This window comes from Geotrypetes seraphini, chromosome 12 (genome assembly GCF_902459505.1).
Source record: "Geotrypetes seraphini chromosome 12, aGeoSer1.1, whole genome shotgun sequence".
NCBI classification, from domain to species: domain Eukaryota; kingdom Metazoa; phylum Chordata; class Amphibia; order Gymnophiona; family Dermophiidae; genus Geotrypetes; species Geotrypetes seraphini.
The window spans coordinates 2,387,004-2,413,657 of NC_047095.1; the positions used below are offsets into that span (position 1 = coordinate 2,387,004).

Genomic DNA, 26,654 nt, shown 5'->3' on the forward strand with positions numbered 1-26,654 from the left:
CTAAACTAAACCTTAAGTTTATATACCGCATCATCTCCACGGAAGTAGAGCTCGGCATGGTTTACAAGAACTTAAAAATGAGAAAGGGTAGGAAAAGGTTTACATAAGTTTATAAATCGAGTGGAAAAGTAAGGGAAAATAAATTACATGTTAGAGAAGAGCCAGGTTTTTAGTTGCTTGCGGAATAAATGGAGGGAGCTCAGGTTCTGCAGCGGGATAGTAAGGTCATTCCAAAGACCTGTGATTTTGAAAAGAAGTGATTTTCCCAGTTTACCTGCGTGGAGAATACCATGTAGGAAGGGGAAGATAGTTTTAATTTATGGGCGGTCCTGGTGGAGTCAGGGCACGAGGAGTTGAAAGAAAGTGGGATTAGGGAGGGAAAACTTTGTTAACCTATTTTTAAAATAAAGTTTCATAATTAACATTTTATCTATCTCACTCATGCATGTTATCACCAGAGTGGACCTATGCTTGATCACATCCTGACTATCTTCCAGAAACTCTGTCAAATTAATTTAATTTATCACCAAGTGGTCCACCTCCTGGGCGGATTCTTTTTTCTTTTGAGTTTCAAGTTTATTTTTAACTTGTTTAATTGCTTAATTTAAATTGCTAAGCGATTTACAGATAAAAAGTAGGTACAACAGAGTAATTATAAACGTATACATAAATTTAATACATTATCATAAAGTCAAACAGACTAACTAACAGACACATGGGGAAAGAAAGGGAAGAACTACAATCGTATATATTAAAGAGAACATAAATGGAAAATACACCAGGTAGGGGAAATCACAGGGGAATAAAAAGATAAAAAAAGTAAAATTTTTTATAAAAATCCTTAATAAAATTCACACATCAAACGCATCTTTAAAAAGGAAACTCTTTAAGCTGCTTTTAAACTGTTTCAGATCGCTTTCTATTCTAAGATACTGGGGTAAACTGTTCCATAATTGTGGGGCTATAACAGAGAAAATATCAGTGCGACGAGTTCCAATAACTTTTAATGATGGAACCGTTAGAAGTTTTTGATCAGTGGATCTTAATGAGCGTGAAGTACTATATGGAATGAGTAATCTATTAATGAATTGAGGTTCATTTGTAAGTAATGTTTTAAAAACTAATAGTAAGATTTTAAAAGTAATACGATGAGTTATAGGGAGCCAATGTGATTCGATCAAGAGTGGTGTTACATGGTCAAATTTTTTGCGGTTGTGTATTAATTTGATTGCTGTATTCTGAACTATCTGAAGACGTTTTTTCTCTTTTTGGGTAACATTTATTAATAGTGAGTTACAATAGTCGAGTTTCACAATTATTAATGAATGAATCAGTATGTTTAGTGATTTTGGCTCTAAAAATTTGGCAATTGATCGTATCATACGCAATTTGAAGAAACATGCTCTGACTGTATTCGTAATGTGTTCATAGAAGGATAACCTATCATCTATTGTAACTCCTAATATTTTTAGAGATCTTACTGAATTTAAATGAACATTGTCTAGAGTTAAATGGAGCATTTAGATTTATATCTTTTTTCCAAGGGAAAAATAATGTTTTGGGTTTTTGTACGTTTAGGGCTAACATATTTGAGTTAAGCCATTGTTTAATATCTCCTAGTCTCCACTTTGGGCAACCCCAGTATTTCTTTAAAAAATTTCCTTAACAAAATTTCCGAAGATAATAAATGAGTTACTGGGAAGTTAACCAAGCGAAGATTCTTCCCTCTGTACATAGTTTCCATTAATTCCATTTTAGAATATATCACCATAGAATTCTTAACGGCAGATACTGAGACAGCTTGAAGTGTGTTACATTGAGTTTCCACCACATTCAATCATTTATCCAAACAACCTAAATTGGTATCCACATTATCAAACTTATGAGAAACAGACTGAAAAATCCACTGTTTGTTTCACAATTGACCTGAGAAACCCTTCAACTCTAGAAATACCTAACCACAAATCTTTAAGGATAATATCTTGTGTTTCCTCCGATAGTGGTTGATCCTCCACTGCTCCTGAAAAGTCAAGTGGTTTAGGTATTCCAGTATAAACTAGTTTATTTGTCTGAGTGGAGGATACCACATATTCGGAAGAAATAATAGGATTTATATTCCTATTATCATATGATACTGGATGAAGGGGAGGAGTCCTTTCAAGGGGACTGATTGAAGCTCCTGAGCTAGGAGAATCCATATTAAGTGGTATTTGAGAAGGATTATCAGTTAATAATATCAAATGTCTGTCCATAGGGCCAGATACAGCTGGTGTTGAGCTCTTAGGTTTAATTTTCCTTTTCCCCATGTCAATACAATTTAAAAATATAAGAGTAATAATACAACCTACTTCCAGCTCCTCAGCTCCAAGGGGCTCCCAGGGGGCAAAACATACCCCTTTGGGCATGCCCCTTTGGCCACGCCCTGCGGCTGCGGTTTCAATTTAAAGATATGGTGGAGATGGGTCCAATGACATCAGGGGTCTGTCTCTTGCAGTGCCTGCCCGTAGGGCTGCCAAGAAATCACTGCCGCTGCTGTGGGAAGCTCGGGGCTACAAAACAAAGTCACCTTTAGTTGATCTCAGTAGGTATCCGCTCCCAGCGGCTCACAATTCAACATACATAAGCTTTAAAACACACAAGTTTCATAATTCTTCCAGCGAACAAGAGTTAAAACAATAGTTTATAGTTTATTTAAAATTTGATTAAATGCTTTATAATATATCTCAAAGCGTTGTACAATTAAAATCAAAAATAAATAATGGGTAAAGACATTGCTAGGGGAGATAATACAAGGACAGACATACTAAGGAGGGACGGAGGAATAAAACAAAAGGGAAGTGTGGAAGAAAATTACAATTTAAAAAAAAAAATTAAAAACAGAGGGAAGAATGAAGGGAAAGGATAGGGGAGAATTTTAAAATTGATAAGAAATAAAGGTAAATTAAGATTGTATAAGATGCATCAAAATTGAGTCCAATATATTTTATCATACATTGTCTCAACAAAATCACATATTCTGCTCAATGTTGGGAACAATTAGTGTAAAAATGCATGAGCAAAAAAATGAGTTTTCAATAGTTTTCAAAAATGTAGCTGATTGCCACAAAATCTCAATATGCCTGTTAGGGCATTCCAGAGAATGGGCCCAGCAATAGAAAAACATGATTTCTTTGTCCGCTCATAACATACTGTGTACATTCATTCATTGGTTCTAAGAGAAAGGTTGTAGGCTCAGCATTAAAGATAGTTTTCACAGCAACCTATGAATTGCTGTCTGCCTCTGCTCATCCAGCCCTAGGCTCAAATTATTCTTATACTACTCTTAAATTACCCTTCACATTTCTCCAGCTGATCTTAACAAGGACAATCTGCACAAACCTGAAATACCTAACCCCCCAACCCTCTCACCAGATCTGGAAACTCACCCTTTTCTCCAACCCTGGAGAGGTACTGAGGGAGGATCTTCTCTGCTAAGGAGAAAAAAACATCCATTGGAATATCTTGCCTGCTGGCATTCAAACTTGGGAAAGGTAAAATGGGTTTCAGTAGGTTATTTCGTTGTAGTTCTCTTTTTTAGCTCAGCAAAATCAGTTAGGCAATAGTTAGAGAGTTTGGCCAGGATTCTCAAAAAAACATGTTAAAAAGTGATGGTCAGGGTGAACTTACCTATTAAACGGGCTAAATTGCTCTCTTATCTACGCCACCATGAGCTAGATATAGCCTGCTTGCAAGAAACTAAGCTATGGAACATATGAAGCTTAGTTGGGTAGGAGAAGTTTTCTGTTCCTCCACTAATTGCAAGAAAGGTTGGGTAGCAATACTTATTAGCAAACAATTACAATGCCAAACTAAACTGCTTGCCAAAGATTCCTACAGCCATTTTGTGCTTTTGCAGGTGACTTTGAGTTCACTCAGTTTTAATCTACTGATAGTTTATGCTCCCACGACCTATGAACATGCCTTTTTCCAATTCCTGGTTAAGACTGTGTTAGGTTCTGATGCTGGCCCCCTTATCCTGGCCGGCGATTTGAACCAAGTTCTGGATCCTTGTCTGGCAAGTCTTCCCCAGGACAACAGCCTTCCCTTCCTCATCAAGGAGTTCCTTACTTGTGCTCAACTTTAGATTTAGTCAACCCTTGGAGACTGCTACACCCTACAGAAAAAGCCTACACTAATCTCTCTTGTTCCCATTCTACTTGGTCCCATATAGATTATATTTTAATGACTCAATCACTGTTCACCCTGGTTCTTTCTTCGGTTATTGGTCCGCAGGCAATTTCTGATCACGCTTTGATATTTGTGGACATGGAGATAGGAAATTGCAGAGTTGGCGGTTGGCGTTTTCCTGCTTATTTGTATGACGATCTTCATTTTCAACAATATCTGGTGGAGCAGTGGGCAGATTACACTCATTTTAATTCTGATTGTGCAACTGACCTGGTCCTTTACTGGGAAGCTTCTAAGGTGGTACTTCGTGGGATGTCATTGCCTGCGTTGCTACGCAGAATCATCTTATAGCTTCTAAAATTATCTCCCTTGAGTGCCAATTCCAATGCGCAAAGAAGACTTTTCTTTGTCGTCCTATGGCACATAAGGAAGGTATGTTGACCGCACAGGTAGCCTTGAACACTCTTCTACATGAATGGACGAAGCATTGCACAATTTATAGAAAATTTTGATTCTTTCGTTTTGGTGGGTGCTATCTTGCCCTTCTCACTAAGGTTTGAAGTTGGGCCCCAGTTGATTCATTCCATTTGCCTTCCGGATGGGACTATTACTAACGCCATTGATAAGATCTACCAAGCTTTTTGTGATTATTTTACCCGTCTGTACACCGCTGCTTCCTCTTCACAACCCTCTCTGGTGCAGGCGTATTTGGAAGACGCTGTATTGCCTCGTTTAACTCCCCAGAAGAGGGATTCCTTAAATGCACCCCTAGGGGCGATAGAAATTCAGCAGATTATCCAGTCCTTTTACACATGCAAGGCGCCCGGACCTGATGGGTTTACTGCAAAATACTACAAACTGTTTCTCTATCATCTCCTGGGACCTTTGGTGCGCTATTTTAATACCTGTGTAGATGATGGTTCCTTCCCTCTAGGTGCCACAGATGCTTTAATAACTCTGATCCATGTTGATTTGTACCGCCCTATTTCCCTGATTAATGTTGATCTAAAAATCTTTACATAGGTCTTGGCAGATGAGTTTGCATCTTATTTGCCTCTGCTTATAGGGGCTGAGCAGGTTGGATGTATACGTGGCTGACAATCAGTATTGCATGTGCGCAAGGTCTTGATGGCATTAGTGATAGGTCAGGCGACTGGTACCTCCGGGCTGTTGACCAACTTAGATGCACAAAAGGCTTTTGACCAGGTGGAGTGGTCTTTCCTTTTTCCTGCGCTGTCTCATATCAGTCTCTCTGATTGGTTCCTGGATAGCCTGCAAATCCTGTATGCCGGTCCCCGGGTGTCTATACTTCTCAATGGGACCCACTCTTCTCCCTTTGATATCTCACGTGGGTCTTGTCAGTGATGTCCCTTATCCTCATTGTTATTTTTTCTCTATTTAGAATCTTTATTACGCACCTTGCAGCGTGACACTCATATCACTAGTCTTCACATTGCGGGTCATGAATTGAAAGCTCTGGCCTTTGCGGATGATCTTATGCTTATTTTGATGGATCCAGAACGCTCCTTTCCACACCTGCTTGATGCTTTGGCTGAGTATGGTTTCCACTCTGACTTTAAGTTGAACTATCAAAAATCGGTAGCTCTTCTGTTCCAGCTGACCTTGCCAGCACAATGGCCTGGCCCTTTTCCCTTAACTTGGGCGCACGGGAAAGTAGTATACCTGGGAATTACGATCCCACAGGATATCAATCAGCTCCATGAAGTAAATGTACAGCCTTTGTTAGACAAGACTAAATTGGGTCTTTTGACTTAGCGGCATTTTCCTATATCTCTGATGGGACGCATTGCTCTTTATAATATGATGGTCTTATCTCAGTGGCTGTATATTTATCAAATGTTGCCTCTACTTCTCTCCAGGTGTGTTGAATTTCAATTGGATAAACTGCTCCAGGGATTTCTATGGCAAGGAGGTCGACCTAGTCTTCCCTTACGTACGGTGGCTCTGCCGATTGATAGGAGTGGCCTTGGTTTGTTGCCTTTGTGGAGGTTTGTGGAGTCTTGTCATATGAGGCATATCCACAGTTGGTTCCTTTCCACGTCTTACTTTTCTTAGACTCCGGTGGAACTTCAGTTTTGGAAACCCTATCATTTTAGTTATCTTTTCGAGTAGAGGCTGCTGTTCTGGGGAACCCTTACTATTTTTTTGTTTGCTCCCTTACGATCCACTTTCCGTCAGGTCTGCACTAAACTTTCAAATTACACCTCTGTTGCCTATTAGTGGCAATGGCTCTTTTCTGCCTGTCTGTGGTTGGCACAGTTTAGACGTTTTTTCTTACCTCCAACTCAGACATTATATATCCTCTTTGCCTCCACAGTTTTTGCTTCAAACACATTTGAAAGCTTGTCTGAGGTATATTGGTTAGATGCCCAGTTGATAGTTCCCTAAGGAAGAAATATTTTTTCTTTATATCTTCATATTTGTTTTATTTCCTGCTTTTCTTTAACATGTGGTTAACTTGTATTATTTTCTTAAAATCATAAATAAAGAATTTTTAAGAAGTTGTCACACGTTTGCAGTGTTGATTCTTTTTTTTCTAATGCTTTTGGAGAGTACAGTATGTTATTGGGAGCTATAAAAAAGCTATTAGTTTATCCCTAGACATAAGCAACAAGGAATGGATCTATTATTTAGGATCTGTCTAGTACTTCCTGGTGATCTGAATTGACCACTTCCAAATATAGAATGCTTGGTTTGATGAATATTTTGGCCTGACCCAGCATAGTACAGCTTATGTTCTGGCCTGAAGATTAAAAACTACAGATCGATCTTAATGGTGAAATTTCTTAAACTGTGAAAAGCCGCCTGTTTACGGCCTTTCAATACCGCTGGCTTCATGGAAACTCAATATGCGGTTATAATTAATATATATTTATTCTATTAACAATCAATAACAGGTTACAAGAACAAATCTTTACAGCATATGGAGCTGACAGATAGTATGCCTCAAGCGCTTGAGTATACCTGGATGTCTGTCCTGTTTTCATAATCACAAAGGCTGTCTCTTATACAATTCTTGACAGCTTGAGGCCACGTTGACACATATCATATTGATAGTTTTTATTGGACACTTACAAACGTCATTACATTTATCAGTTTATTAATTGGTTCATAATATCTGTGTCATACCATACGCATGTCCTGTTTACCAGAAAATCTATCTTTTCCCGCATATGCCGTTTTAATTTATCATGTCAGCAATTTCAAGCCATCGGCCAGTAAAAGCCTGCCCATCACAGGATATTCTTGCAAAATAATGTATTTTATATTCTTGGTTAAGACATGTTCTCATCCTTCTTAGATCCACTTCCCTGGCATTACTGCAGATGTGACACCAGTTGCCATGTAAAAGAATAAGTTTTGTTTCCCTCCCGCAGTCTCCTACAACTCTCTGGTGTCCGCCAGTGTTCCCTCTAAGCGGGCGGGTGTTGTGAGCAAACTTTTTTCACCGTGAGCCAAAAATATCGGGCGCCAGCAAGTTATGAGCCAACTCGCCCGATTCTCCTCTCGCCGCCCTGCCATCTGCCGTACGCCTCTTCCGATCGTGCGCTGTGACGAGAAACGTGTGCGCTGCGATGTAATATTTTGTGCGCCAGCGCACGCCAGCGCAGCTTAGCGGGAACACTGGTTCAAATGGTTTTATTTATTTCCCCAAATTTATTTTTGTTATATGCATTGAAAATATTTGATATTGCGTTTAAATCAAAATCTCAATAAACTTGAAACGAGTGCCCGTGAGATTGTGGGAGGGTTAAATACTCAAAACTTAGAAGTTTTTGCTACGCCAGCTTTCTGGTATCTTTACATACAGTGGCGTACCTAGCATATGTAACATCCGGGGCCCATCATTTTTTGGCACCCCCCCCCATCTGTAAGAAAAACATGATTTTTAGTAACAAACCACACGTCACACATGAGTACCTAGGAAAAGGCAGCATCTTACATATTGCAGTGAGCAGTACATCAATACACCCATTGTAAAACTAAACAAGCCAGACCAGCACAGATCAATCCTACACCGTCAATCCTAACAGAAAACCATGTCTTTCGAACACACAGAACACAGAAAACACCTTCGCCTAGTAAGGAATATGTAATCACAAACTAACCCCTCCCTCTTTTACAAAACTGTAGTGTGGATTTTAGCTACGGAGGTAACAGCTCTGATGCTCATAAAATTCTGAGCATCAGAGCTGCTACCGCTAAAAACGCTTCACAGTTTTGTAAAAGGGGGGATAAAATAAAAATACATAGACAAAGGTTAAATTGAACCAGCAAGAAGCTGGACTCTGCATACAATGCTTCACAGAAACAGTGACACATGTCTCCTAAAGCAATAAATAAATAGAAATTTTTTTCTACCTTTGTCTTCTGTGGTTTCTCCTTTCCTCATCTTCTTGTAACTCTCTTCCTTCCATTCACTGTCTGCCGTCTCTCTTCCCCTATATGGCATCTTCTCTCCTTCTATGCCCCTTCCAGAAACTGTATGCCTCCCCCTTCCATCTCTCCTTTCACCCCATTGGTCTGGCATCTCTCTCCTCGCCTTCCCTCTCCCACACCTCTCCTCATAGTCTGGTATCTCCCCTTCCCTGATTCTCTGGCATCTCTCTCCTTTCCTTTTCTTCCATCTTTCGTTCCCCCTCCATGCTCTCACATCTCCCCCTTCCTTTTCCCTTAGACTGGCATACCTTCCTCCTATGCTCCAAGCCCTGGCATCTCCTTTAATTCCCTCCCTCATCTTCCTTCTCCCTCCAGCTGGGTACCGCAACACTCTTCCCTGCAGCTCTGCACTTCCCCACAATTGCCATGCTTCGGTTCCTCTTCTTCCTTCCTTCCTCCCCCCCCCCCCGCGGGACCCTGCGGCACCATCAACTCTTACTCCCTCTAATGTCGGCCCTGCAGCTCCAGACTTCCTCGCACCTTCTCCCCTCCCCCTTTGGATCGCTATTATTTTAAATGTTATAGCCGCGGAGCTGTATCCATCAGTGGAGATGTCTAACCTCAGCCTGCCCCGGAACTCTTACTGCAGCAGCCGCCCGTCTAGGCAGGAACAGGAAGTCACTGTTGCAGTAAGAGTTCCGGGGCAGGCCGAGGTTAGACATCTCCACTGATGGATACAGCTCCGCGGCTATAACATTTAAAATAATAGCGATCCAAAGGGGGAGGGGAGAAGGTGCGAGGAAGTCTGGAGCTGCAGGGCCGACATTAGAGGGAGTAAGAGTTGATGGTGCCGCAGGGTCCCGCGGGGGGGGGGGGGGGGGAGGAAGGAAGGAAGAAGAGGAACCGAAGCATGGCAATTGTGGGGAAGTGCAATCCCCCCAATGCGTCCCCTTACCTTACCTCCCCTTACCTTTGCGACGCGTGTGTGCGCTGTGAAGAGAAACTTTGCGCTGCGATGTAATATTTTGTGCGCGCGCGCAGGCCAACGCACCTTAGCGGGAACACTGGTGTCCGCCACCCCCAATCCTACTCTAAATGTCTCCACCCCTGTCCCAGTCAACAGATCCTGGACTGCCTTTGAGCAAGTATCTGAATCGCAGGTCCTCAAGCTCTGCCTGAAATTGAAATCCTGTAACTGCACCTTGGACCCATTCCCATCCTATCTATTTGAGAAAATACCCGCACAGGCCATCTCATCCCTCACCAAACTCATAAATTCTGCCCTATTATCGGGCCTCTTCTCCCCAGAAATGGGACACATTGCATTGACCCCCCTACTGAAAAAAGCTGACCTAGATCCCTCCATTCCATCCAATTATCGCCCAATAGCAAACATTCCTCTCCTAACCAAACTGCTTGAGTCCATCGTCTCCTCCCAACTCTCATCCTACCTGGAAAGATTCTCTATTCTCCTACCCTATCAATACGGCTTCAGACCCAACCTCAGTACTGAATCCCTCCTGGCCTCCCTAATCTCGAAGATTCAACAACTTCATTCTCACAAAAAATTTGCCGTTCTCCTTCAATTCAACCTCTCTGCAGCCTTTGAAGTTGTCCATCATGACATTCTAATCTTCCAACTCTCCGAGATAGGCATTAGTTCCACAGTCCTTGACTGGTTCTCGAACTTCTTACGTTCTCGCTCTTACACCGTTACCAAGAATGGCACCTCATCCTCCCCATGGAAACCGACATGTGGAGTCCCACAAGGTTCCCCCCTATCCCCTATCCTCTTCAACATTTATATGTCCTCCCTGAATCTCCTCCACCTATCCCCCCTAGAAATACTTTACACTTACGCCGACGATATCCTGGTCCTCCTCGAGACCGACGCGAACCTCACCAATCTCGCAGCAAACATCTCCTCATGCATAACTAACCTTCAATCCTGGGCTCTCACTGTACAAATGAAACTGAATGAGTCCAAAACCAAACTACTTTGGCTCGGCCCTAAACTTGACCAACTACCCACCTCCATCCCATTGTCCACAGGCTCCTCTCTACAGTTGGAGTTCTCTAGCAAAGTTCTGGGCATCACCATAGACTCCTCACTATCCTTCAACGACCACCTCAACTCCCTGATAAAAAAATGCTTTTGCAGCCTTCACATGCTGAGGAAAGTGAGGTCCTGCTTCCACCAAAAACACTTTGCCGTCCTCGTACAATCCATCATCCTCTTCAGATTGGATTATTGCAATTCCATTTACCTAAGCTTAACAAAGAAAAGCCTCCATAGACTCCAACTAATCCAGAACACCGCGGCTAAGCTTATCTTCTCAAAAAGTAAATTTGACCATGTCTCACCGCTCCTGTCCAAGCTCCACTGGCTTCATGTTATCTCCAGGGTCCACTTTAAATGTGCCTGCCTAACCTTCAAGATCCTCCACGGCATCCTTCCTCCTCTTATTCCTCTATCCTGGAATTCTTCAAATCCAATTTCCACTAGATCCACACAAAAACTAAAATTATCCTACCCCTCCTTAAAAGGCATCTCCCTCGTTGGTAAACTTGGGTCCTCCCTCCCCTTCAGAATCGCTCAGCTCTGGAATAGTCTCTCTTCCCCTCTCCGCAACTTGAGCTCCCTTCTACTATTCCGTAAGCATCTGAAGACCTGGCTCTTCTCCAAAATGTAACTCCGTCCCCTCCCTGGTACTCTTACACCTAACTTCTCTTCGTACTACTTATATAATTCCATTGGAGTTCCGTTCTTTCCCAAACCATGTAAACCGTGTCGAGCTCCACTTGTGGAGATGATGCGGTATATAAACCCAAGATTTAGTTTAGTTTAGTTTAGTTTAGTTTCACTTGCTCGGCTTGCTGATTTCAGCAAGCATAGATTGTGCAAAGGCTTGACAGTTTTAGTCAGAGCATTCTCAGCCATCTTAGGCCTTTAGTTGTGTTTATTGGCCTAATATGTTAGGGGATTTTTCAGGGAAGGCTCTTCACCTGTTACCTGTACAGGACTCTCGCTCTCTCTCTCTCTCCCTCCCTTCTCATCTGTCATGTGACACATTGAGTCCATCTATTCAACAGATACTAGGACAGCTAGTTTCTTAAGTTTTAGGATTGGCTTCTTGAGATAATGCTAAATATGTACCTCTCAGAGCCTAGGTTTTTGCAATATCACTGAGTGGATTAGTGGCATGAGAACATAAGGGCATAGGAGAGGCTCCATCCAGTTGAGATGTATTACAGGCCATATTGAATCTGTGTGTGGCAGTCATAGACAGCACTTAGAGCACCTTTGGAAGAGGGAGTGTGACATATCTGGAAGTCTGTTCTTATAACAACATGACTAGAGTTCAATATCATGTTTTCTTCTTTCATTACATCTCTTAGGATTGGTGGAACTCTACTTCATTTGCCAATTATTACCGAACCTGGAATGTGGTGGTACATGACTGGTTATACTACTACACTTACAAGGACTTCATCCTGGTGAGCAGCCATTCCAGATACCACTGCAGAAATATAGAGAAGCAAAGAATGAGCCTTACAGTACATAGTGAATACTTTTTGGAATAGACACTGATGGAATTTTAGCATAGAACTGCCCTTCCTATAAAACCTGAATTAAATATGCCAGTGTTTTTTTAGATATAGGAAGAAGAGATTGAGCAAGGAACATTTTGTTGTGTATCACATTCATGAAGTATACTGAATGCAAGATACTTTTGCTGAGGCATGACTTGGATCTCTGATTTAGCCATTTCTTTATCCCAATATTACAGAAAAAATTAATTTGATAATCGGAATAAAATCCAGAGCAGAAGTCAGATCATATTGTTTGAGAACAAATAGTCTTTCCAGCATACAGGCAGCATGTTTTGGAAGACAATGCAGCAAATAAAAAGATCAATTCTGATGCTCTTAACTCCCACTCACCGTAAGATACCTATGTCCATCCTATCATCCTCATAGAAACATAGAAATAGACGGCAGATAAGGGCCCACGGCCCATCTAGTCTGCCCACCTTAATGTCCCTCCCCTACCTTTGCCCTGTGAATAGATCCCATGTGCCGATCCCATTTGGCCTTAAAATCAGGCACACTGCTGGCTTCAATCACCTGTAGTGGAAGACTATTCCAGCGATCAACCACTCTTTCAGTGAAAAAGAATTTCCTGGTGTCACCTCGTAGTTTCCCGCCCCTGATTTTCAACGGATGCCCTCTTGTTGTCGTGGGACCCTTGAAAAAGAAGATATCTTCCTCCGCCTCAATGCGGCCTGTAAGATACTTGAACGTCTCGATCATGTCCCCCCTCATCCTCAGTGCAAGAAACTCCCTGACTCCTATCTGTCTCATTTGTTCTGTCTGTCTGTCCTAATTAGATTGTAAGCTCTTCTGAGCAGGGACCATCTATTACAATATATGCCTTTCAACGCTATAGAAATGATAAATAGTAGAATGGCAGTTGGGTTTGTGTATAATTTTCAATGATCAAACTTATGTTCAGACATTTCTGTGGGAATGGAGGATTTAACTTCAAACCCATGCATCCTTTTTGTTATGGTAAACAGGTTTCACCATCTTCACAGCAGGGAGTGTTTTAATGTAGTGTTGAAATTTTGAAATGTTTTTCACCAGTGGAGAACTTTCAGTTATTACATTGATCACATTTTTTATAGTGAGCAGTTTGTATAATCAATTCTGTGGAGAAGTGCTAATCCTGAAATTTAATGTAAACACTTCCTTTTGAATAATGAAGGAACTTTTTTCACTGCTTCAGAATTGATTATAGATACAGTGCATTCTTTGTATTTAGTAGCAGAAGCCCCTTTGATGGAGCCGGTCCAGTGCACCAAGTTGATGTGAACATCCATTACAGGGTGTTTTCATCATTTCTGCTTCCATTTAGATTAGACAGTCTGAAGAAATGTGTTCTCTTAGGCTTCCAAGGCTGGCATCATGATTATTGCAGTTGTCTGGGTCTTGCCGTGTCTGGGTAGGTACAACCGATATTTCAGCCATTATGCTGTGGCTTTCTTCTGGGTGTCGCACCCTGAAGAAAGGCACAGCATGATGGCCGAAATGTCAGTTCTACCTACCCAGACACGGCAAGACCCAGACAACTGCAACATTCGGTCTGAAGAAAATTGGATTCAGTGAATTTTTGGTTTTCATTCAATCTAATCTACTATGGAGTTTAAGAGCACATTAGTCTACTTACTGTCTAAAATAATGCGAATGAGCCACTAATATTTTGTTAAATTGGATTGGACTTCTACAGCCTCTAAATCTTCCATTTTTTTTCCTTTTTCAAGATTTTTGGGAAGAGATTTAAAGCTGCGGCCATGCTGTATGTGTTCACTGTATCTGCTGTTGTTCATGAGTATGCCTTAGCCATCTGTTTTGGCTTCTTCTACCCTGTCATGTTCATCCTCTTCATGGGCTTTGGAAGTAAGTGTCTTAGAAGTTGATATATGGGAAGCATAACTGATGTACCCTGGGCTGCTGTGGAAATTTCCCTGACTACTATTAATGAAGTTGATGTCACATTTGCATAAATTTGTATATCGTTTTCATTACTCAAGGATGCTCAACTTATGCACCTAAGAATATTTTTTTTTTTCATTTAAAGATTGTATTTTGTCGTTTTGAATTTTTTTCATTCCTTTGTGTTCAAATCCTTTTGTCTTTGTTCCTTTTCCTCAAACACCACTTTTCTCTTTCAGCTAGTCTCTAATCCTGTTGTTTCACTTAGATTTCACAGGAGAAAGAAGAACTGGGGCAGCCCTTACCAATGGCAGTACTAGGAGGGAAGACTCAGCTGGAGCAGCAGATAACAGAAAGAATAGTGAACCAGCAAGGCTAGTGTCAGAACAACAAGAGGAAGCAGTGAGAAGTTGTGGCTAATTTCCCACCTTTTCATGGAAATGGGCAAATTATACAGCATTTAGTGTGGAATAGTATCAAACAAGGTGCCTTCATAGATTGTAAGCTCTTTGAGCAGGGACTGTTTTCTTACTCTTTGGGACTCTGTATAGCACTGCATGCGTCTGGTAGCACAATAGAAATAATTAATAGTAGTAATAATCCAGTGACCTGATTGTGGGAGTGCTGGAGTTACCTAGACAGGAGAGACAAAACTTTATAGGGGTGAAAGGAGGATGGAGGTCCAGGGATGGCTGCATGGGTAAGGATAGATAGTAAACTATTAGGCAGTGATCTACAGTGTCAAACGCCACAGATAGATCAAGGAGAATGAGAACAGAATAGAGACCTATGGATTTGGCCAGGAGCAGGTCATTGTAGACTCTAGCAAGGGAAGTTTCCATAGATTGAAGAGAGCAAATTCCAGATTGAAGCGGGTCAAGGATAGCTCGAGACGAAAGAAAGTCAATACAACGGTAGTGAACAGCACGTTTGAGTAACTTGGATAGGAAAGGGAGGAGAGAGACGGGGCGATAATTAGAGGGGCAGGAAGGGTTGAGTGAAGGTTTTTTGAGGAGCAGCATAACCACAGCATGTTTGAAGATGGGTACAGTCGCAGTGGAGATCGATAGGTTGAGGTTATGGCAGATAGCAGGAATGACTGTAAGAGAGATGATGATCAGTAGACGGGTGGTGATGGGATCAGAGAAACGGGTAGCGAGTTTGGAGGAGGAGAATAAATGTTCAATTTCCTCCTCAGTGATTTAAGAAAAGGTGGCAGGGCAGATGGGAGGAGTGAGAGGTGGAGGCGATACGGTTGAGAACTGAAGGTTAATCTTGTGAACCTTGTCATGGAAGTACTCTGCCATAGTTTGGGGAGCAAATGAAGGAAGAGTTGAAGTGAAGGCACTTTTGAATAGAGCTTGGCAAAGAGACAGCAAGGGTTGGATCCAAGAGAATCAGTCAAGCGGGCATAGTAGTCTTGTTTTGCAAGCAAAAGGGCAGTTTGGAAGGAGGTTAGCAGAAATTTGAAGTGCACAAAGTCAGCTGAGCACGGGATTTCAGCCAGTGACGTTCTGCAGATCAAGCACAGGAGCATAAGTATTGGAGGTCAACCAGAGTTGGGGTTTGGTTCGCCTTATAGAGTGTGATATGAAAGGAGTGAGGGTATCTAGAGCAGAGGAGAGAATAGTATTGCAGGAAGAGACTACATCATTGACAGATTGACATAGTGTAGTGTTTGAGAGGAGAGGGGAGATGGTGGCAGAGAGCGTACATGGGTCAGTAGCTTGAAAGTTCCTGAACATAATGGTGAGGATCAGTTGTGTCTGTGGGGGAGGATGAAGAGTTGTAAAGGTTATCAGTTGATGGTCAGAGAGGGGAAGAATTGAGGTGGAGAAGTTGGTAATTGAGCAGTTAGAGAAGAGGACAAGATAAAGGTAGTGGTCATTCTGTTGTGTTGCGTAGCACAGCTGATGGTTGAATGAGGATATTAGGGCAAGAAACATTGAGGTGTAGGAGTTAGAGGTGTCTGCATCATGAATTTTAAAATCGCCAAGTGTAAGGGAAGGAGATGAAGGATCAAGAAAGATGGAGAGCCAGGAGTCAAGGTCTGTGAGAAATGAATTTGTGAGGAGGTTGATAAATGACCACTATTTGGAGATGAAGGGGAGCGAATAAGAGTGGAATTTGAAGGAGGAGAAGCAGTGAGAATGAGGGAGGCAAAGAGGTTGACATCTTCAGGTGGGTGAGAGTAGCAGCCCAACCCCTCCTCCGCAACTTACCATGCAAGGTGTATGGGACTAGTAGTAGCCTCCATGACATAGGGCAGCGATTGAAACAGAGTCTACAGGAGAGAGACGGGTTTCAGTTAGTGCAAGCTGAAGGTAGAAAGAATGAGAGATAAAAAGAGGTCATGGATGTAAGTGAGCTTGTTGGAGATAGAGCGAGATTCCACAGGGCACATGAGAAAGGTAGAGAAGGGGAGAGGAGAGGAACAGAAATAAGAGAAAGTGGTCAATCAGTCGCCTGGATCTTCAGGCAATTCAACTGATTCTCCTGCACTTTGATGTTCTCTGGAATCAGGCAGTGCATGTCTTCTTTGACAATGTCATGGCAGTGGCTTATGTCAATCGCCAGGGAGGCACCAGAAGCGCATCTCTGCACAAAGAAGTTCATTCTCTTTTGGTGGGCGGAAAACCACCTTGTGGCAATTTCTGCAGTGCATGTAGCAGGAGTGGATCAGACTGGATCCCGGGGAATGGTCCCTGTCTCAGAGAGCATTCAGCTGCATAGTGGGTCGTCCAGCGTTCAACCTCGTAGGGTCGGTGGTCAACAAGAAAGCGGATTGGTTCTTCAGCCGCCATTGTGAGCCAGGAAGCAAAGGCTTGGACGCACTGGTTCAACCCTGGCCTCTGTTTGGTTTTCTTTGTTTTTCCTCTGTGGTCTATGATAGGCCATCTACTGAGACGAATCAAGGCGCACAGAGGTCAGGTGGCTCTCGTGGCGCACTACTGGCCAAGACAACCATGGTAGGCCAAGCTGGATCAGGAGCTTAGGTTTCCCTGCCATCCTCATAGTTTTACACAGGGCCTGATTGCACTCAAGGATCTGGCCTGGCTATTGAGTGTGTAGCCTTAGTCCACAGAGGCTATTCTTCGGACAGGATAGCTACTCTTGCGCAGCAAAAAGAAGTCAACTGTGGCAGCCTATTTAAAGGCTTGGGGATGGTATCAATCATGGTGCTTCCAGAAGCATGAGGATCCAACTTTGCCGTCAATACCTCTGATTCTTGCATTCCTTCAGGATGGACTGGAAAAGGGCCTGGCTGTAGGCTTTCTGAGGGTTCAGATCACCAGTCTCTCTTGTTTTGGTCCTAAGCCTCTGAGAGGCTCTTTGGATGTTGTCTGATTTCTTAGGGGTACTTTGAGACTTCAGCCCCCACTGCGGTTATCGTGTCTGACCTGGAATCTCAATCTAGTTTATGAGTCGATTGTTTACATGGATTTTATGTTTGGTTGCTAATAAAGTGGGTTTTAAAGGCCAGGTGCACTCTGCTCTTTTTTCTTTTGGACCTTGTATTATATACCTGTTTCAGACCATCAAGTGCTCCTGGACTCCTCGCCCACCATTGCGAATCGCAGGTATGCCGCAGCATGGGAGTCTGATCTTAACATTACCTTGTCGGAGGCTACCTTTAAGACCTTTGTTCTTGCTATTTGTGATCAAATAATTTTTATTAGAACCAACAAGAAACACAAATGACAATATTCAGCCAGAGAAATAGGACTCCAAACAAGTTTTAAAGAAAACACCACCCTCCCACCCCCAACTCCCCAGGTCCAGAGTTCCCAATACCAAAAAAATAAGTAAACAGAATAAATACAACAGAGAATGGGGCAGTAAAGAATACACTCAACAATTTAAAATACGACTTATGGCCACAGGAGTCATTGTAGTCCAAAAAGGCTCCCAGACGGCCATAAATCGCTGTCCCCGCAAAGTGGAGAAATCAGAAATGTCCCGACGTTCCCAGGACAATAAAAGAATCATCTGTGTTCGCCAGAACGAGATATCAGGAGCTTCCAAGGCCAGCCATTTCAGGAAAATACACTTCAACACCATCAGAATGGACCAGCGAAGGAAAGCACTCAATCCCGGCAGTCTAGGATGATGAGAGGGAAGAACTCCAAAAAGAAGGGTAGGGGACAATCTGATGTTTGCCCTCCAAAGCGATCCAATGTATACAAAGAGTCCAGTCCAAAAAGCCTGAATAACTGAACAGGACCACAACATATGTCCCAATATAGCAGGTCCCTGGCCACATTTGTCACAAACATCAGTAGGTCGAAACTTTGCACAGAATGCCCTATGGGGTGACACATAAACCCGAAATATCACTTTATATTGCATTTCCCAAAAATACATGTATTTCCGCAACAATACCAATCGAGCTACAGCACGGGAGAGAAAGTCCTCCGATAACACCATCGCCAAATCTTGTGACCATGATGTCCGAAGCCTCTCATAGTCAGGCAGGGGGTTACATCCTGTAAATGCCTATGATGGAATCTAAGGGGAACCTTCAATTGAGAATCGAAGGTATAGGCAGTGGACAATAATTCTTGTCGGGCACGACATAAATTAGTCTTTGACAAAGATGCCACATAATGCTTAATCTGCAGATAGGCAAATCTATCTGCAAGCTCAAGACCATGGTCCTGACACAATTGTTCAAAAGATTTTATCATACCATCATCCTGCAGCAAATGAAATAAAAAATGCAACCCCCGTGCCTCCCACCGCGCAAACCAGGATCCTTCCATACCAGGTAGGAAATTATTGTTCCAGCGAATAGGCAGGAAAGGGGACTCACTATCATTAATGCTATGAAATTTGCATACCCATTTCCAAACCCTACGCAAGGGGAGACCAAACACCTTAAGCCTCAAGTCAGAAGAAAGTGTGGAAGGGACAGAATGCAGATAAGCACTGAAATGTACCCCCAAAAAACACTGAAGTTCCAAATTCGTGTTGGTGAAATCTGATGTACCCCTAAAATAATCATTAACATGCCGCATGCCACAACCCAAGTGGGTCTCGCCACCTGTGAGTAGGGTATTCGAGCACGATGACCCCGCCACAAAAAGTGCTGAATCAATTGGATGAATTTGGTCTCATCTCGATGCAAGAGATAGAGCGGAAGAACCTGAAAAACATATAACCAAGTGGGAATAACAATCATATTAAGAAGTGCCACCCTACCCATAAGAGAAAGAGGAGAGATTTCCACAAACGTAAGCGAAGGGTCAGATTATGGAGCAAAGGATTCACATTAGAGGTCTGCACGGGAACGGGGATCGCGGGAATCCCGCGGGAATCCCCCCTAACCCACGGGACTCCCACGGGGACCCCCCTCTGGTCCACGGGGATCCCCCCTCTAGCCAACGGGACTCCCACGGGGATGGAAGGCTTTGGAAGCAGAGTTCGTCCATATAATAAAATGGACACGTCAGCCTTAGTAAAAGAGGGGGTTTATAAGTTAATTACCTGAACAGAAAACAAAAAAAGGGTTTCACCAAAGAGATTCCAAAAGGAAAACAGCAGCGAAAACACAAAAGAAACTGGAATTGATGATCCTGTCAGAAGTAATTGCTGCTTTTTATGGGGACGGGCGGGGATGGAGGTAATTCCTTGCGGGAATGGGTGGGGACGGAGAGGATCCTGACGGGGACGGGTGGGGACGGAGAGGATATTTGCGAGGATGGGTGGGGACGGAGAGGATCCTGGCGGTGACGGGCGGGGATGGGTGGGATTTCTGTCCCCGCGCAACTCTCTAATTCACATTGATAGCATACAACAAAGAAAGATCAGAAGGTACTGTAAAGGAAAATCACCCTCCCACCGCTGAAAAATGAAAGAATGAGATGGCAAAGCCACTGATTTATCAAGATTAATAGTAAAACCCAAAAAAAACCCCATATTCCGCGATAAGATCTAGGGCCACCGCAATGGAATGAGCAGGATTCGTAAGGAGAAGCATTAAATCGTCCGCAAAGGCTAGAGTCTTAAGCTCCTTCCCAGAAATAGTCATTCCACGCACCTCATCAAAGTTGCGAAGAGTACATAATAAACGGCTCTAAGGTGAGAATAAAAAGTAAGGGGGAAAGAGGGCACCCCTGCCGCGTTCCCCGTCGAATAGAAAATGTATCCAAGAGCATGCCATTGACCACCAGAGAAGCAGTAGGATTATTGTATAAAGAACCCAAGGCCGCACGATAAAATCCTGATATCCCAAGGTAATCTAAGATATGGAAAAGATAATCCCACAAGACATTATCAAAAGCTTTGGCTGCATCAAGGCTTACCAAAAAAGTGGGAATTGCAGCATGTTGTGCATGGGCCAGGGCCAGCAATATCTTACGAATGTTTAATACTGATTGTCTCCCAGGGACAAAGCCCATCTGGTCATTATGAATCAAGGTGGGGATAAAAGGAACAAGCCTATCAGCTAAAATTCTGGAAAAGAGTTTAAGGTCAACATTAATCAGCGAAATAGGACGGTAAGAGCCAGGAAGATCGGATGGCTTACCAGGTTTAGGAAGTAAAGCTATGGAAGCATTGTTTGCGAAATGTGGAAAAGCGCCCTCTCGCACAGCACTATTATAGTAAGCAAGCAGAGGACCACAAAGATGGGGCTCCAGCATCCGGTAGAATTATATCAAAAAGCCATCAGGTCCTGGAGCAGTTCCTAGCTTACTAGTCTTAATGGCCCGTTGTATTTCCATCGCCTGGAGAGGACTATTCAAACAGCAAATAGCCTCTGCTGGCAAACGGGGCATCCCTGATGAGATAAGGTAATCATTAATCATGTCACCAGAGGAAGCCAGATGACTGCCATATTGAGTAGCAAAGTAATCATGAAAGACCTCCGCTATTGCAGCTGTGCGGGATACAACTTGACCTCCTGCGGCACGCAAAGCCAAAATAGGCTTCCTACCCGTAAAATCATCCACCATTCTGGCCAGCAAGTGGCCAGGCTTGCTACCATAACACTGAAACTGAAATTTACAGTATGTGGACCAGCGTTGGGCACGTAAATGTAATAGAGAATTAAGCGCCGCTTGCGTAGCCAAATAATGCTCCTTGGTCGACGCCGAAGGACGATCTACAAAAGCCCTCTTGGCTACCCGCAAAGTGCGCTCCAAAGTTATAATCACCCTATAAATCCTCCGCTTACGAGAACAAACATAAGCCAGAATCTGACCCCTGAGGACAGACTTAGCCGCCTCCCAAAACAGAGATGGATCATCCCGATGCTGACCATTATGAAGAACATACTCCTCCCATTGAGCCTGAAGAAAAGTTTGAAATTCAGGATCCTGCCTCAAATAAGCCGGGAAATGCCAACGACTCGGACGAACGAAATTATCGTCTAATTGAAGATCAACCCAGACAGGGGCATGGTCTGATATCTGAACCGAGCCCACCCGTGCCGCTGTTATTTGTGGAAATAAGGAAGAAGACACAAAGACATAATCAAGACGAGACCAGGATCCATGGGCACGGGACAGATGTGTATAATCCCGTACCTCTGGATGAAGTAACCGCCATGAGTCCACCAAATCAAGAGTAGAGCAGAAATTCGAAAGCAAAAGACCCCAGGGCCCCAAAGAAGTCTGTGGAATAGTCGACTTATCAAGATCAGGGTCCATTACTAAGTTAACATCACCCAGTAACAAAAGCGGAGCAGTAGGATATTTGGAGCGAAGCGCAATTAAACTTTGAAAAAAAGGAAGTGGGGTGGAATTAGGCCCATACACCACTAACAACAAATATCGTAAACCTCCCAACTGCAGTCTCACCAACAAATAACGGCCATACCTGTCCTTTTCCAAGACCTGGACCCCAATCAGAGAAGACTTACGGAGAAGCAGTGCCACTCCACCATGACGCCTGTAGGGGAGGAAAAAAAGACCTCACCCACCCAAGACCTTTTTAGCTTCAAATGCTCCTCATCAGTAAGTCTGGTCTCCTGTAGGCACGCCAAATCAGCCTTGGTACGCTGCAGCGCAGCAAGGATCTTCTGTTGCTTAATAGGGGAGGAAATACCCCCCACATTCCAGGAGACCAGTCTAAAAGATGTACCCTGCATTAAGGTCAGGAAATATATACCAACCAATACAGAAGAAAACATACCCCGAGAGCCCAGCCTCCCCCAGGGTTACAAAACACCAAATGACCAGAAATACACTAAACTTAGGATTTGTATACAGAAAAGAAAATAAGTGTCCCACCAAATCTTTCAACCCCACTCTCCCTGGGAACTCCGGACAAACCCCCACCCAAGTCTCCAAAACATACCCCAAACAAGTCCAAAATTGGTCCCCTCCCAACTCCCACCCTCCCCCAAACCCCAAAAACCCCCAACTACTTCACCCACCAGTAGGATCCACCCAGTGGAGCACAGAAGGATCTGTAAAATGCAACAGGCCCACACACACACTTATTCATCTACAGCTCCATAAATAACAAAAACACTATAGCAAACCCCCCCCCCCCCCAAAAAAAAAAAAAAAAAAAAGGGAAAGGTGAAACTACAAACAAAATCAGCAGAGCTTCATGGACACCAGCAGCCAAAGCAACAAAAACACAGGCAGTCAAAGCGTCCTAGACATCCTGACAGCCCCCATAGAAAAGAAAACACTGCCAGGCTATCATAGAGTCCCACCAGATTGAAGGATCTATACACATGCTCAGGTGAGCTGAGCCACAAAAGCTTGTGCGGCCTCCACAGAGTCAAAGGACTTCCAGACCCCATTAGAATGGATTTTCAGAACAGCCGGATACAAAAACAGGAACTGTGTCTTTTTGGCAGCTAAAGCAGAACACAGAGGGTGAAATTTCCGTCGCCGATCCCAGAGAGCCAAGGAATAGTCTTGAAAAATCCGGATGGAAGAGTCACCATATTTGAGGGTATCCCGTCGAAGGCGGTATTGCCTCAAGATTTCCACCTTGTGTAGGTAATTGTGCAGCTTAGCCACTACAACTCTCGGCCACTGACGATCCTCCTGCAAGCGGCCCACTCGATGGATGAGCCCAAACCAGAGGGTAAAGGAAATTCCGCTGTAAGCCAATCTTTAAAGGTAGTAGACAGCTGCCGATCTGACACGGTTTCAGGGACACCCAGAAACCGAAGGTTATCCCGACGAGATCTATTCTCGAGATCTTCCAATTTTCCCTCTGTGTCAGTTAAACGCCTCTCCAGTTGAGTAATTTGAGCATGCATAGCTTGTGCTGAATCCTCCGACGCGGAGACTCGTGTCTCAAGCTCTGTAGTGCGGGTAACAGTATCGCCCAATAACATATCCAAGTGCAGAATCTGGCCTGAGATTTTATCCATCTGAGGGACCAAAGCGATCTGCACCGCAGAAGTAAGCTGTCTCAGCTGCTCCTCAGTAAACTCTGCCATAGTTGAGGGTCACGGCTCCGCCATCTTGTCGTCCACCAGCCGCGATTTTTCTTTAGGTTTTACCGCCGATCTGCTGGATCTGCTGCCTCCCGATTTGGACACAAAAGGGTCCATATGAGAACCGGGATTGGGGGAAACCGCAAGGGAGCTAAAAGCCAAAAAAGAGAAGTTTATACAGCTAAAATGTGCGCAAGGGCCCGGGAGCTACGGAACACACGTCCACTCTCCTCACTGCATCACGTGATCCTCCTGTTCTTGCTATTTGTAAGGTCACGGTAAATGTAGCCTGCTGGGAACTGCAATATAAGTTTGCTCTTCGCTTACACATGTCTGACCGCAGGGCTTACTTGGCTGGGATAGCGCTGACCTCCAGCTGTCCCAAGTGTGACTGTCGGGAGGCAACCCTGGGTTACATGTTCTGGCAGTGCCCTCCAGTGCAGCTCTTTTGGGATCGGCTGTTGCAGGCTTTCTCCTCCCTTTGGAAGTGTGGCATCAAGTTGGAGGCGCAAATCTTCTTTGATGTTTTCTCTCTGCAATCACCTACACTGAGGGACTACTCTGCTTTTCTTAAATGGGTGATACTCTAGGGGAAGAAGACTATTCTGCTGCTTTGGTTGGAGCGGCGGGCGCCTACTCTTCAACAGTGGCGACAGCACATGATCTTCTTGAAGATGGAACGCACCCAGCTTCGTACTTTGGAGCAGGCCTATGGTTTCTGCGCATTTGGGGACCCTTTTGGAATACCTTTTCCCCCATTGCCAGAAGTAGATTATTGAACTGCTAAATTGTTGTGACAGTTTTGCAATTATACTTTTTGTTGACAGGCCCACTACTGCCTCTTCTTTTTTTCTCTCCTTTTCTTTTCTTTACTTGTCTTGTTGGTTTTCTATTTTTTTTATTTTTTTTTTGGATTGAGTGGAGGGGTGGGTTAGGGAGGTTGGGTTTGGTGGCAGATAATGAAATTGTTTGAGCTTGCTACTTGCTGTTATTTTTATTGCTTGGTTTGGATTCGCTGATTTTTGTGTTGGATGTGCTTGTTTCATGAGGCTTAATAAAAATGATTTAAACATACCTGTTTTAGACAGTACCCTCTTGTAAGGGATTTCCTGTACTGTAGAAACTGTTTTAATGTAAGCATTGAAGACTCTTTTGTTTGATCTGTCAGTACTATCGGTTTCATATCCCTTCTTCTATGCAGATAAGAGATGATATTCCTTTTCTCCAAAGTATACTTAAGATCTTTAAATCTGTCCCCATATGCCTTATGACGAAGACATACACCATTTTAGTAGCCTTCCTCTGGATTGACTCCATCCTTTTTATATCTTTTTGAGCATGTGGTCTCCAGAATTGTACACAATATTCTAAATGAGGTCTCACCAGAGTCTTATACAGGGGCATCAATACCTCTTTTTTCCTTCTGGCCATACTTCTTCCTATACACCCTAGCATCTTTCTAGCTTTTGCCGTCACCTTTCAACCTGTTTAGCCACCTTAAAATCATCACATACAATCACACCCAAGTCCTGCTCTTCTGTCATGCACATAAGTTCTTCACCCCCCACTAAACTGTACTGTTCCTTCGGTTTTTGCAGCTCAAATGCATGACCTTGTATTTCTTAGCATTAAATTTTAGCTGCCAAATTTCAGACCATTCTTCAAGCTTCACTAGCAACTTTGCTTATCTCAAGTATTGGTATACAGAGTGTCATGCCTGAGATGAGTGAAAACAATAAAATTTGAATCTAGATTTTCTGGTAAGTAGTTCATTATTTGAAGAGGTACTGGGGGAGGGTGCATGGGGGGAGCATGGCGCTGCAGTGCTGGGCATCTTCAGTGCCAACTTCCTTATGCCACTGGTAGACCAGGAGGAAATGATTTAAAAACAGGACCTGTAAGCACTTATACATTCCAAAGGAAGCAGACAAAACACAGGACATCTAAAAATACCAATGGAGGAAGCAGTAAAGCCAAAAATATAAGTATGATTATATTTAACAGAATTTGCGCTCTATCCCTGTTTATAACAGGGACGATTAATGATGTTATTTAGTCATGTCTAGGTGATAATTGTAGGGAAACAAGATTTTATGTATGTGATATGGAAACCACATAGAGTATATAAATTTTTAAATAAATAAATAAACTACTCTGCCACTCCTCCTATAATGGAGTGCAGCTGAATCATTCATGTTACTTCAGTTTTCATGCAGTTGCTGCTGCTCCAAGAAAGAAGATAAATGTTCAAGTATGCATTTGCATAAATATAATCATTGTTTCTGTCTAAACATGCACAAGAGTTTTAATTTGCAATTCAGAAGTTTTCAGCCTTGATCCTCATTTTACTTTTATTTTCTTATGTGGCACAGGACCAAAGTATTAGTCTGTTCTGTAGAATATGATGTAATAGATGAGTAGGTTATTAGTGATTGTATTGGAATCATGGAAGGGAAAAATAATCTTGTTAATAAAGATGAAATGTGACCATTAACTAACACATATCTTTGTCCAGCTCTTCCATACCATTCTTATATTCTCCTTATCTCTTCCAGTGCTCTTTAACTTCATCCTCCATGACCGCCGGAAAGGGCCTATTTGGAATGTGACCATGTGGACATCACTTTTCCTGGGGCAGGGGGTCCTCCTCTGCCTGTATTCCCAGGAGTGGTACGCTCGACAGTACTGTCCTCTACACAATGTGAGTCACCCAGACACAGCCAGGGCGGTGAGTTACAGCCTCTCTGCTTCTAGGGATAACAAGAGTGACAAAAATGTCCATCTCTTTCATCCTTCCCTGTGGCATCACTTCTTGTTCAGGGGGACCAGCGCGAGCAGCGGGTAAGAGATGCAGCTCGCGTCTAGTGAAGTTTTGAAGAGGTACAAGAGAAGGGTGCATTGGGGGGAGCACGGCGCTGCAGTGCTGGGCATCTTCACCTCAGGTGCCAACTTCTTATGCCACTGGTAGACCAGGAGGAAATGATTTAAAAACAGGACCTATAAGCACTTATACATTCCAAAGGAAGCAGACAAAGCACAGGACATCTAAAAATACCAATGGAGGAAGCAGTAAAGCCAAAAATATAAGTATGGTTATATTTAACAGAACAAATCCTAATTTTACCTTAAGTGGTGAGGCATCTTTACACTGTTCCCTGATTAGCTCAGGTTAAGGAGTCCATTT

General features: G+C 43.2%; 1 protein-coding gene across 3 annotated transcripts in view; it reads left to right on the forward strand.

Moving 5' to 3' along the window:
• The window catches only part of SOAT1 (sterol O-acyltransferase 1), a 178,112-nt gene that overhangs the window by 139,378 nt on the left and 12,080 nt on the right, over positions 1 to 26,654 (forward strand). For 2 of the 3 annotated variants that reach the window (XM_033916375.1, XM_033916376.1), the window contains exons 13-15: positions 11,968 to 12,066; positions 13,893 to 14,028; positions 26,026 to 26,198. In XM_033916375.1, the coding sequence (XP_033772266.1) occupies positions 11,968 to 12,066; positions 13,893 to 14,028; positions 26,026 to 26,198 (408 nt within the window). The remainder of the gene's footprint in view (positions 1 to 11,967; positions 12,067 to 13,892; positions 14,029 to 26,025; positions 26,199 to 26,654) is intronic. The other variant, XM_033916377.1, reaches the window with a different exon arrangement.